Here is a 13,742-nt window from a genome sequence, read left to right on the forward strand (position 1 = left end):
AGCAATCCAGCAGTATCTGTTTAACAAGTCTTCTTGTCGATAAGATCCTGGAGGTCTAAACGGGTCCATCGTTTTCTCGTTTAAACAAATGCTGCTAGATAGTATTCCTCTAGAAAGCGCTCAGGCTGATGCACATGATAGAATATTTCATTTTGATGTGGAGAGGCAAACAAAACAAAACTCTGTGCTGTCGTTTGATCGATTTCACTGTGAGGTAGATAATAGGCTGAGTTGACCGGGACTTGCAATCTTTCTCATCGTGAGTTGATCCTTCGAACAAAGGCGCCACCAGGATGGAAAGGAGCTTAGTTATACGTCAATGTTCGTGGCGTGATAACCTTGGTTCCTTTTCACAGTGTGTCTTGTATACACGTGTATATATATAGTCGTGTCATGAATATATCATGCTTGTGTGACACACATATCAGAGGACATTCGCGTCCTCGCATGCAAACACACACGCGTCTCGCACATTCATATCAAATATTCGTCACTGCCACCTCCCATACTCTGACACACATATAATACTACACCCATGCGTTCAGTCATGCTCACACACGCAAAATTTGCGCACCACGGTTCTAGTATGACGGTGTACTGCAGTTCTGCGTGTGGTTTGTCCACGTGGTGTTGCCGTACCCCAGCAGAAGCTGTTGCTCGACTGCTGTGGGTAGGTACAATGAATGTCAAACACTGTGCTGTCTCTCCGTTTCATTCCTTTCAAATGTATTAAAAAGTGGAAAACTAGAATGTAATGAGTGTCACAAAGGCTACATCACTGTCGAGTGGAAACAAACGTTTTTGGTGAAAACGGGCCGATTTGCGATTGCTCATCAATCAACCATCACTAATGTTAGCTATCATAGCTAAGTAAAATACTTGGAAAGTTAATTAGCCAAACAGTCACCCAGCGACCAACAATGGTGCCCACGTTAATGTCTATTACGTTATATTTGTCAGTAAGCTTGTACATATGTATGGTTATGGTTGTACTTTCTGAATCCCTAATCTCTGCCATTACATACATTGAAACAAGAAGAGGTAAACAAGAAAAAAACAGAGAAATGTAATACAATACACTATTAAACATTTTTTTTTTAAAAAGTCCATCCCATGTGTTAGTGATTTTTTTAATATTTTAGGCAGGAAATGGCAGGAAATGAGTTTTCAAATTTAGATTTTTTTTTCTGGGGGGGGGGGGACCCCCTGACCCCCTCGAAAATTTGGTCCCCCCCAATGTTGACTCCATGCCTACGGCCTTGCTACAGATGTCGCCATGGTGTAAGGGTTAGCACACTGGACTTGAAATCCAGAGCTTGGCTTTTAATCTGATGGCGCGGCTGTGGAAGAAATGAGCATGTTTCTTATATACCCCACCTCTCTCCACCCAACAGTATTGTCGGCAGGGCTGGAAATGGGAAGAAATTACTGGGGGAACTCATGATTCCCTCCACTCCCACTAGATCTGGACCGTACACTCGATCTGAGGAGGAGGAGGACCTTGGCTCCGTGTATGGGACTCTCTGCGTGTCTGTGGGCCTGTCTCTTGTGTGTGTCTGTGGGTCTCTGTGCGTGTATGTGGGTCTCTGTGTGTGTATATGGGTCTCTGTGTGTGTCTGTGGGTCTCTGTGCATGTCAATCGGTATCTGTGCGTGTTTGTGGGTCTGTCTCTTGCGTGTCTGTGGGTCTATGTGTGTGTCTGTGTGTATCCGTGCGTGTCTGTGGGTCTGTCTCTGTGCGTGTCTGTGGGTCTGTCTCTGTGCGTGTCTGTGGGTATCTGCGTCTGTGGGTCTCTGTGCGTGTCTGTTTCTGTGTGTTTCTGTGGGTATCTGTGCGTGTCTGTGGGTTAGTCTCTGTGTGTGTGTCTCTGGATCTCTGTGTGTGTATGTGGGTCTGTCTCTGTGTGTGTCTGTGCGTTTCTGTGTGTGTCTGTGTGTATCCGTGCGTGTCTGTGGGTTTGTCTCTGTGTGTGTGTCTGTGGATCTCTGTGTGTGTATGTGGGTCTCTGTGCACGTCTGTGGGTCTCTGTGTGTGTATGTGGGTTTTGCGTCTGTGGGTATCTGCGCGCGTCTGTGGGTCTCTGTGTGTGTAAGTGTGTCTGTCTGCTGTGAGTCAAATAAATAAATACAACAGATGAATCCTTGATTCCTTCTGGAACGCAGTCGGGTTGTATGTATGATCAACTTCCAAATGTTCACTTCCACCACGCCGTTCCGGGACATTCCGGCCCATTTCCAGCACTGAGTTTTGGGAGCACAAAGGTTAATCAATTGGTCGATCGCGTGTGGTGGGGGAAAAGTTTGGATTCTCCCACTTTTCCCTAGACGTCTGAGACAATGTGGAAGAGTAGGCCAAAATTCCCCTTCAAGGGGCTCTCTAGGGCTCCCTCTACGGGAGGCCCTTCTGCCAGCAGCGGCGTGAGCAAGCACTTGCATGGCTGCACCTTTTACTTTTACCTCAGATAATGTGCTGACCAATTCTTAACAGCAGCGTCTTTTTATTCACACAAAGGTATAAGCACCGGACCATTTGGATTTGGCTGAGTCTCCTCCGCATGGTGTGACCCAGTAAGCGCATGGAGTTGGAATGTCACAGGGTTTAAAGGCAAGAGGTGACTGTGACTTTGGGCCACAAGTAACAATCAACGCAGTAGCGTACAGCGAAATTGTTCAACATCATTACATGCCGTGTCTAAAGATTGTGGGTTATAAATAATTGTTCTTGCTAAAATATATTTTAATGCAATTGGTTGATAGATATTTACAACAGATGCATTTTATGGTTATTCATGTATAGTACACAGACACGCACATCCAACACACACTTAGAAAGATGGAAATCCTTGCACAAAGCACACATTGGGCTGTTGCCATTGCTCCACACTCACCCCCAGATCTTCGCTACAACTCTTGCGAGCATCCTGCTCTTTGTGCAGTGTTTAGAAGGGGCAAGCAGTTTGCTGGTACCAGCAAAGTAACATTACACATGGGAGTGATGGTGTGTGATACCACTATATTGTACATCCTTAGACCATTACTTTACAGCAGGCTGCTTCGGTAATGCTTCACAAATGGCCGGAAAGAGGCAGGAATAATATTGTAAATCCCGTGCACGCTATTTCAGCATTAATTGGTTTGAAAATTGGGCTGTCTTGCTGAATATAGCCGAATTTTCTACATTATTTGTGCAAATAACAAAACTGCATTTGTGCTTATTTTGATGATGGCTACTTCTTGAAATTATATTCGTTCGTGTACTGTACTTTATACTCACACATCAAGCTCAAAAGGTCTTCTTGGCCAATTCCACTGGTGCCACCACATGACACCATAACTGCCTTCTTGCAAAGTTTCACACTTGACACAACCTCTATCACAGCCTCTTCTTCTCAGTCACTGGGTGCCCATACCAATGCATCTCTCTAACCTACCCTGCTCATCCTGCACGTGCACCTCACCTATCCGAACCTCTACCACCTCCTTATTGCATCTACGACGGTTACTAGTCATGTTCCATTCTGAACTACCAATTTGCTTACCCAATTCTGCCGTGGAATTCCGAGCGCAATTGTTTTTCCACGTTGCTTTGTCGGAGATGGCCTCATTTATGAGCTTCTTGTAGTTTTTTTAAAGTTCAGCTCTCTGACCTGTGTAGCATGAAGACCTCACTCCTGCCTAGTGCATCCATCAACACTAAAGTTCACCTATCTAAGCTTACTCTGGCAAGGGTGTACTCACACAGAAAACAAAACCCACCCAACAACGTCCGTTAATAACAGTGCTCAAAAGATGAAATTAATATTGAGTCGGTTACCTTTTGAGCAACGGCACTTCTCTCTGCCATGCAATAGGGCCATTGCCTGGAATGCCACCGATTATATGTATATAGTCCTTTTTTATGACGGTGTTATTGATGCATGTGTTGACTGTCTAATAATGCAATGTATTTTTTACTTCTCACAACCCCCCTCTTTTTTGCACAATAAACTTAACGCACAAAGTCCTCTGCTACCCCCCCCCCCTTCTACATTCTCACATCTCAAGGTTGTGGAAGCATCTGTCATTATGAGTGTCATCAACTTCGTTTCAGGGAACTCACGCAAAAGCTTTAGTGTCTGCTAAAAAATCACCCCTCCCCCCCAAAAAAAAATACCTCAGCTGAATATCTAGGGGTCTGACCCGAATCAATCCAGTGACATTCAATCAATTAAATTCAAACGAATCGGTTGCTCAGAATACATTGCAAACATAAAATGTTCCAACCCTACCAATTTCAGTGGTATGCTGCAAATTTTTAAAGCATTTTACCAAATATCGATTTCTAAAGCAAAAAATGCTGCGATTTCTCCCCGCTAAAGCACTTTTAAGATGCGGTATGATTATCTCTGACAATCAGCATGTGGTAACATATTCAATTTGCAGCCTACCACTTACATTTGGGTTCATGATAGTACCGGACTAACACTTAAAAATTGTCCATAGTTACGTCTTGACTTAAAGCTTTCGTGACTGCAGGAATTCATTCTCTTTGGGTCTTTCGGTAAAGTCACGTAGATAGAAAAATAATACTATTTATTATTATTTTTCAATTATTTATTATCTGTCCATAGTCACCTTCAGAGGTTGGTGTAAGCTACTGTAATCCCCCCCTCCACCCCCCTTTTTAAGATAAAAGATAGGCCGGGAGAAAAGGGCGTCAGATTTCTTATTTTGTTTTAGCCGATTGCTTAGCGCCCTCTCTTGGGAGCTCCACATTTCTCTGTTAAAACATAAAAATATACAGTATATCGTTAATCACGACAATGTACACAACAAACATTTTACTTGATACAAATCTGTACCTAACTAGGTATTAACATCGGTGTGGAGGAGCTTTAAGCAATTAAAAAAAATATTATCATGAAACTAGTCAACTATTTAATTCGGCCAGGTAAGGCCCACTGAGCTATATAGATATTTTTAAGAAGCGACTAGGCCACAAACGATAGCTCAACGAAGTGGCATATCACGTGAAAATGTTTCGCAGTCAAACACTCTAAACGTATGTTGATTCTGAATGTGGAGGGAAAAAGCAGAAGACCCGGAGAAAAATCCACACGGCCGCAGGGAGAATATACAAACTCCAAATATACAGGCGTCAGGGTCTGCATCGAACCCGCGACCTCCTGCGTACTGGGCGAGGGAGACAACATCTCGCCACCACCACGGCGAGATGTTGTGCCACCCCAGTGCAGTAAACATTACTATACATACGGACGAACACCACTCATCCCATGCCGCTATTTCACTGCCATCGGTGGATCTTATTGATGAACAATCCAACTTGTACCACGCACAGCATTCGCTTTACTCTCGCATATAGTGAAGGACTCGGAGGCGCGAGGTACCACAGGCAAGCGGGAGGGCAGGCACAATGTGAGCCGTCGCCAATAATTGCCCAGGCTCCACGGTCCTTTGTATATTAAGGTGCTATCGGCCAATTAATGGGTGTTTACATGTTGGAGAACACCGGAGCACCCGGAAAGAATGAACGCATGTGAGGGGGAAACGCTCTATCCCATACAGACAGAAACAGGTGGAGTCCACATTGTCCTGGTCAGCCAGGGTATGGCGCCTCAACGCCCACAGGGAGTTTAACAACATCTGTGAGATCCACCAACTCTCGCCTCCACAGTGCTGGGTGACAGGCATGCGCCAACACCGTCAGTTTGTTACGCACGTGAAGAAGCAGGGATATACTGACAGACTGTAGTCGCATTGTACATGGCACAGTTGTGGGTCACTCCTCTTACCCAGACCTTTGTGTGAACAATATGAAGCATTTAGAGCTCATGTTTGCCACCTCTAGGTGGCAAATGTTTTGATGGTGCTCAGCAGCGGAACGAGCGTGGGGGCAGGGGGTGCCTTGCCCCCCTCTGGTGGCCAAAGCTACGAGTTGGGATCCCCTTGACAACCACCATGAGATTTGTTTTCAACAACAGTGTAAAAGAACAAAAACGAAGTTAAAAACACGGTTTCATTTCTTGTTTTATGAACATACTTTAATTTAGCAGCGGCTGCATTTTGCGAAGATGGAGCCCCCCCTACAGCGTTAAATGTTCGAGACCGTGAGCGTAACGATGCGATTTTAGACAAGAGAAGCTGCGATGTATAGCCTAAGTACGAACGTGCGAGACAAATCAAATATTGGGGCTCCACCAGACTGACTGCAGCACCCCCTGAGCGGATCATGTAGTTACACCACTTGTGATGCTGCATTGGCAGTGGTGCACAAGCACAATTAATAAACACAGAGCCGGCACATTCTTCAACAACACTGTGGCCTCAAAATAAAATAGGTATGTATGATAGGTGTCGTTTTGGGCAGTGGCCCTTTTTCATAGCACAGAAATTGAGAAGCCAGAGTTAATAAGGGTTGTAGACTGTACTTAACACGCCCGTCAGGTGACGCTTGTCACTGTGAACGTCATTGTTTTTCATCAGTGTCACCACCATCCCCGCAGGCACCACCACCACTACCACCGCCACTACCACCATTGCCGCAGTCACCACCACCACCACTATTACTGCTGCAGTCACCACCACCACCACCACATTATTATTATTGCCAAATGCATCCTAGAAGTTGTCATTTTATGCATCAAAATTATTCCCAGACTTTATCTTCAACAGTCTGAGTTGCAAGAAATGTTCAATATAAAACATAATGTTTGCATACCTCCTCTTAATTTTAAAAGAAAAAAACTGATAAGATGAAGATTTGTCTGTTATTTGTTCTTTACACTTGACACCATCTCATCCTGTGACCAGTTATTTATATGCAATATAGAAACAAATGTAGTGCAGCAACAAAGTTAATTAGATTTTTTTTACATTTATCTTCAGTTTAAAGACAATTTTAAGCCCGTCATACCTGCTATCGAATCGTTATCTGTGTGGAATCACAGGTAGCAAGATTAATTTAGCTAGCCATTCCTCACAACTATTAAAACAGGGCCAACAGGAAAATGTGCCTGTAATCCATTTTACACGCCTCTTATCTACAAATCTGTAAAACTGGAAAAAGCAATCTGCAGGTAGCGTGATATATTATGTATTGGTTGAACCCCGTGGGTTAGTGAATTCACACGAAGGGAATCACCAATACTGTAATAGGAGTTCTGCCACACGATTAAACAGCTGTACTTGATGTTTTGCACACAAACACGCGGGAGTAATAGTTCAAAAAATACATTAAGCAGACGTCAAAATGAAGAGTACTTTTTGACAACTTGTTTTTGTCGTTGTCGCTGTTCGCGACATGTATTCGGGATGGAACAATTAATCTCCCCGGTAATTTGATGAATAGTTGCGATTCAGGGCCGTGATTTGAATCAAGAAAAAAATATATACATATATATTGCGCATAAATGTATGTGCCTCCACGAGATATCGGATGATATGCGCCCTTTTGCGCACAGCGTGTATGAATACAAGTGAACATGGATTCTTACACGATTTGATGAATCGTAGCGATGATACAAATGATCGATATTTAATCAACGCGTCGTTTTTACCCGGTGTGTCAATAAACCATTGTAACCATATATCTCGTATCAAATGCAATGCAGCAGATTGCTGGTGCAGCTACGGAACTTGCGTACATCGCCAGTGTTGTAGCTTAGAAATATAATAATAGCACTCAGTTTATTCGGGGCGGAGCTGCAGCAGCACAGTGGGTAGACCGTTGCACTATGCTGAGTTTGATCCTGAGTTTTGATCCCAGCCATGACTACCATCAGTTGCGAGTAATATCTAATCTAATCCTGCCCCCCTCTCCCCGAACCTTTCACCAACCCACATTGTCCAGCATGGTGAAGTATGGTTAAACAACCCCTAATTGCTGAAATGGGTCAGGAACCTCTCCACCCAGCGGTGCATTTACACAGCGCTGTAACTCACTGAAATAGATTCAGTCTGAAAGTGAAACCTTTCTTCGTAGACTTGCGAAGCTAACAATTCTGGCCTTGCAAACAAAATATAATGCTGCATACGGACTTACCCACATCAATCCACCCCGGTGGTGAAACTCAAGTAAAACACGCGAATGTTGTATTTACAAACTTTGTTTTTCACATTGCTATGGTCACATTCTACTCACACATCATCCACACTATGTATGCACATCCTCTTGCCTCCCTACAACGTTTTGGGTCCCGTAGGATTACCTAGCAGGCCTCTTGAACACCTATGGGCCAATGAAAAGGTACGTCATGCCCCAAAGGAATGGGAGAGCTCATACAATTGTTATTGCCGTGTAATCATACATTTACGGATCACAATCGATTATTAATCTCATGATATATGTCCCAAATCTATTATGTAAGAGTAAATGTGTTTTTTCTTCTGTGTGTCATATTTAATGTGTTGACATAAACCCCTCCAGCCACTAGAAAGTGACTAAAATTAAACCAGCATAATATGTCTTTTTAACCACGACCATGAATTGGAACAAATCATTGAATCGCAAGTGGGTGAATCTTTGCACCCCCCTGCCCCCCAATTGTCATGACAGCGCCCCCCCCCCCTGATCCTGGCAGCCGTGTGGATACAGCATGTTTCGTATCAGCTAAATGTGTTCTCAGTTTTTGGCGTAGTCCACAAATAAAAAAAAAAACTCAGGACGAGGTACGGAATGTAGGGGTGACTCAGAAAATGGGTTTACTTCAGATTCATCACAACGTATGATGTCACAAGAAATTATGTCACGTATTGTGCCAACTCTCATGGGGTGTATCATGGCATTGAGTTAAGTAGCTTTTGTTAGCACGAAGGCACTTAAAGTAATTGCATTACGTTAATAATGTGAATGTTGTTTTTAATTGCCCATGAAATTGTGGAAATCCAAAATTCGACATTTTAAAATCATAAACTCATTCTTGGTATCTTCACAAAGAAAACAAAGAGGTCGTGATAGTGGTTGTTTTGCCATTTTCATGTTTTAAACCTCATATACTGTTTCCCAGAATTCATTTTTGTAACTTCAGAGATCATTGTTCCCAGAAACGTGATATCACATAAATATATATAGCTTGTTCGGTCACATTAAACCATATATATAATAACAGTTTATACATTACGTGTCGTACAAATTTGAAAAATTGCCTGCCACTGCCTGCCACCAGCCTTGTTTTTATTGATTCTTGTACACATGAGCAGTAGCGCCAGACACAGCGCACAGTCAGCCAGACGGGGCTTTGATTGCATTACACATTTGTGAGCCCTTTTGGCAGTCAGTAATGAAGATCAAATTAAAGCGGCCACTAAAAGTGTTGTTTTCCAGGAACTTAATCTTTATCTCTGATTAGTTTTCTCGTGGTTAGTTTTTTTTAGTGGAGAAGCGATAATGAATAATTTAGGGTTGAATAATAGGGTCAATAAACTTTGAACATTTACATTACACATTTTTTGTATAAAGCCATGAAGGAAATTAGGTTGAAGCTGAAATTCTGCAAAATTTATCATGTTGACAGACAGTTCTAAAACACCCACGTGATAAAACTCAAATTAATATGATTGAATACGCAGTCACTAACACACATTAAGGTATAGCACTAAAACGAAGTACAATTATCTGGATTTACGAGAACAGGAAGGTCTGAACAAGGTTGGGGCAGTGAAATGTGTGATTCTTTTTGAAAGTAGATAAGGCAAGAATGCTAGTTAGCAAGCGTGAATAATAAGAATAAATCACTCTCACTGTATCATCAGCCATGGTCTATCCACTGCTGGGTTCAGGCCTCCCCATGTGGCCACCATCCCTCTTGCTCCTCCAATGTACAATAACCCATTGCACTTCTGCACGTAAAATTATATAATCCCTTCATTTCCTTGGTGGGTCGCACTCTCAGGTGCAGATTTTCCTTGGGTTGCCAGGCTATAATCAGTGTTCTCCGCTGGCCATCATCCATTATAACAATATGTCATGCCCAGGCCCGCTGTTCTTAACACCAAATTTCAGTGATGTCTCGGATTTGGATTTTTTATCAGGTTTATATGGTTCCCTTCTTGTCCCAGTGTAATTTTGAGTGTTCATCTCTTCACGATTCCTTCTCAGTGTCCATGTTTGAGCTTAACTATAATGACATTAATTTTGATTTAAAGCTTTCGTGACTGCAGGGATTCATATTCTTGGTTCTTTAGGCAAAGTCACGTAGAAGGGAACAATAAAATAATAAAAAGATAAAACAATAAAATGCACACGACGTTTTGACTGCAACACAAGCAATCATCATCAGGTGTGAAAACCACAGCAAGAAAATTGGAAAAAATGGCGTTTTTTCTTAACGTTAGTACCACGGACAGCGAAATCGCAGCGAAATCGCTGTCCGTGGTGCTAACATTAAGAGAAAAAAGCCACTTTTTTCAAATTTTCTTGCTGTGGGTTTCACACCTGATGATGATTGCTTGTGCTGCAGTCGAAACGTCGTGAGAATTTTATTGTTTTATATTTTTATTATTTTATTGTTTCCCTTCTACGTGACTTTACCGAAAGAACCAATAATATAATGACATGATTTGTTGGGTCAGTAAAACATAAGATTGCCAGGGGTCGTATTGCCATATGTGAACATTCTCAATTCTTTTTGTAGCAAAATCCCAGTCCCAGCATGATAAATGTTTCTCTGTGTCATGTGAGCCCATGAGAAATGAATTTGAATGTATGAATCTCATGTCTAGTGTGTGAAGCTAAAGAAGAGCTTTGCGACCATCTTTGCAACCAACAGAGTGCAAGGAGTCTACAGTGTAATAGCCACGTGTCATGTACTCTTTCTGAAATACTCGGCTCCCGAGGCAAATAGTACGATGAGGGACATATGCTAGTCCAGCATCGGATATAGAATGATAATAATGATAGATGATAATATACTTGTAGAATGATCCAGCATGGGACATGGGAACTAGGCTGGCTTCACAATACCAATAGACTATTTATATATTTCAACATAAAACATCAAATATGCTAAGAGTAAGATGCTGAAAGGCTTCATTAAAACTACAGAAGTACCCATGCCATGCTTTGAAGACTATTGTCACAGAGTTTAGATAAGTTTGTTCATATTTCAACCGAGTTGCAGGGCAAATATAAAGTACAATGGCAGAAACAGAATTGCCCACAGGACCTGAATTAAACCTTTACGAGTTGAGATAAGCCACCGTAAAACAATGAAAAGAGTGTTAATTTAGCAGACGATCGTGTTTTTTGATTACGTGCAAAATATTGACTTTGGTGGAGTGGTCACGCAGTGTGGATGGTTCGTAGGGTCGCATTGGTCAAGCATTGTCCATTTCTCATTGCTAGACGTTATCAAGTTTCTGTCAAATCAAGTAACAGTCTGTCCGTGATCAAGTCAGCACAGTATTGGGGTGGTGCTCGTCTCAATTTGCGGCCTTGAGCCAGTGGCAGAATATCCCGTCCGTATGGTCACCATTGAAGTATTTGAACCAATTTCATCCTGTGTATTACTTACGATGAGGTGGAGCAGTGTTTGCAGGCATTATAAACCAGGCCACATGTGGATTGCCAGCCACCGGGAAATAATTGGCAAGTGATATGAAACAGGACCTGGGGCATCTGCTTCACCAACCCGTCACTAATCAGCGGGGGGGAAGTATAGTCCAACAAATCCCACGACCGACGAGGCATGGGGAGGCATTTATCCAGCAGTGTATTGACCAAATGCTGTAATAGAAATGTTTAATTGTGATGATGTTTTATGTTGACAAATGTTCTTGTGGTTCGGTTGATGCTTTATTATATATATGTGTGTTGTGTACATAAATACGGCTTAACGCTTTGAGATAATTTTCCACATGTAGTTACACAAATTGCACGCACAGTACATTGATATCTTGTTAAGCGCGACGTGGACATTAACCGCGATGCACTGGCCTTGCGTTGTTTGTTCCAGAGTCTGTGGTGACGGTGGCGGTGCCGGTGGCAGCGCACGACCTCCACTGCGGCCCTGGACCCACGGACGTGTTCGTGGTGCCAGGGCGGCCGGTGCTGCTCGATTGCCCAGCCATCCGATCGAGATTGGGCTCAGGACTTGGTTCTGGTCATCCTGGGCAAGGCTTCTTGGGCGGCAGCGGTGTGTTTGGTCACCGTGGGGGCATTGTGGGTGGCAGGAGAGGCCCAGTTAACATCAGCAATGGTGGAGAACAGCCCCTCAACGTGACATGGCGCAAAAACGGCATGCCCCTGCTCCTCTCGGAGACCCTCAATGTTTCGTCACGCTGGACACTGTTACCCAACGGATCTATATTCCTGTCCCAAGCCCAGGAATCTGAACATGGTGGCGAAAACTCAGACAAGGGAGAATATGTGTGCGTCGCTCACAGACAAGAAGGTACTCTGGTCAGCCGCACGATACAACTGGAATTCGCAGGTGAGGCACTTCGCACCCTGTATGGGAAACCTCTGCATGTGTAAATTACGAATCATCGGACGGCTGCATCTTCCTACGCTTGTCTTCATGGGTTGTAAGAAATACATTTACATATTTTACGTTGAGAAACAGATATGTAAAAGAGACATATTGTCTGCTAATTTATTTTGAAGGAAGAGTATGCCAATTGACTTACCAACAGATGAGAAGCCATTATACAATGTATTGTCCCTAGAATATGTGATTAGTGTCAAACTTAAGGAATTGCTTTGGCATTAAATTGGCATTAGGAAACCAGCACAGACTTAACAATACCCCAGCTAGGTAATTTGCACTGGGTCGTAACAGAAAGATATATAATAGGATATCAAGCTCTGGCCATTAGATTAAGGTTAGTTTTGCTTTGAAGGACCATTGCCCAAAGCTTCATTCCTCAAAGTTTAAAAACAACACATAGCTTGTGCAAACCTTGGTGAGATGTTCGAAAAGGCTTCAGTGGCATAATCAAAATAGCTCACGAACATGCTATTCTTATTTTAAGATGATACATGTGAGCAAAGCACGCACATTTACATAATCACGTTAGGCAGTGCACAATACGTGTAAGCATTCATTTAATGGTAGATTTCCTCCAGCATCATTTTCTTACGCATGCAACCAAGTAAAATATGAAGGAAGAAGAACAATATTTCGTCCTCGTGGATTATGTAACGTTTCCCAACGTGTGTGTTGTCCTCAGAGGTGTTTAATGAGCAATAATAGCGGCCACTCTCATGCCAGGCGTGCCGGAAGCAGTACTTCCAGAGGCCACTATGAGACATGGGGCTCAAAATGCACCTTTACCATAAAGGGCATGGGCAACCCTTTGTTCAATCGGAACCGTTTTCTATGTGGTGCTTTTTGTTACTATATATGTATATTTTAAACCAGGTAAGGCCCACTGAGCTATCTAGCTCTTTTTCAGAAGCCACCTGACCACAAATGATAGCTCAACGAAGTCGCTTATCATGTGGAGATGTATAGCAGCCAAATACTCTAAACGCATGTTGATTCTCAATGTGGAGGGAAAAACCGGAGGAACCGGAAAAATATACGCGATCACGGGGAGAAGATGCAAACTTCACATACACAGGCATCAGGGTTGGATCGAACCCACAACCTCCTGTATACCAGGCGACGTAGTTAACATCTCACCACCGTGGGACCCAAATAGCAGCACAACGTTATACTCAAATTTCATTCAAATTGGATCATCTACACATTTCCTTACAAGTTACAAAATTATACGCAAATTGTATAACATTACATTGAGGCA

General features: G+C 42.9%; 1 protein-coding gene across 1 annotated transcript in view; it reads left to right on the forward strand.

Annotated features, from left to right (window-relative positions):
• LOC116951417 (immunoglobulin superfamily DCC subclass member 4-like) overlaps positions 1 to 13,742 on the forward strand; it is a 346,431-nt gene that overhangs the window by 15,149 nt on the left and 317,540 nt on the right. Inside the window, exon 2 of the mRNA XM_032970032.2 lies at positions 11,951 to 12,427. Coding sequence (XP_032825923.2) covers positions 11,951 to 12,427 — 477 coding nt within the window. The remainder of the gene's footprint in view (positions 1 to 11,950; positions 12,428 to 13,742) is intronic.

This window comes from Petromyzon marinus, chromosome 1 (assembly GCF_048934315.1).
Source record: "Petromyzon marinus isolate PM22_M1 ecotype Great Lakes invasive population chromosome 1, UKy_Petmar_22M1.pri1.0, whole genome shotgun sequence".
Taxonomy (NCBI): domain Eukaryota; kingdom Metazoa; phylum Chordata; class Hyperoartia; order Petromyzontiformes; family Petromyzontidae; genus Petromyzon; species Petromyzon marinus.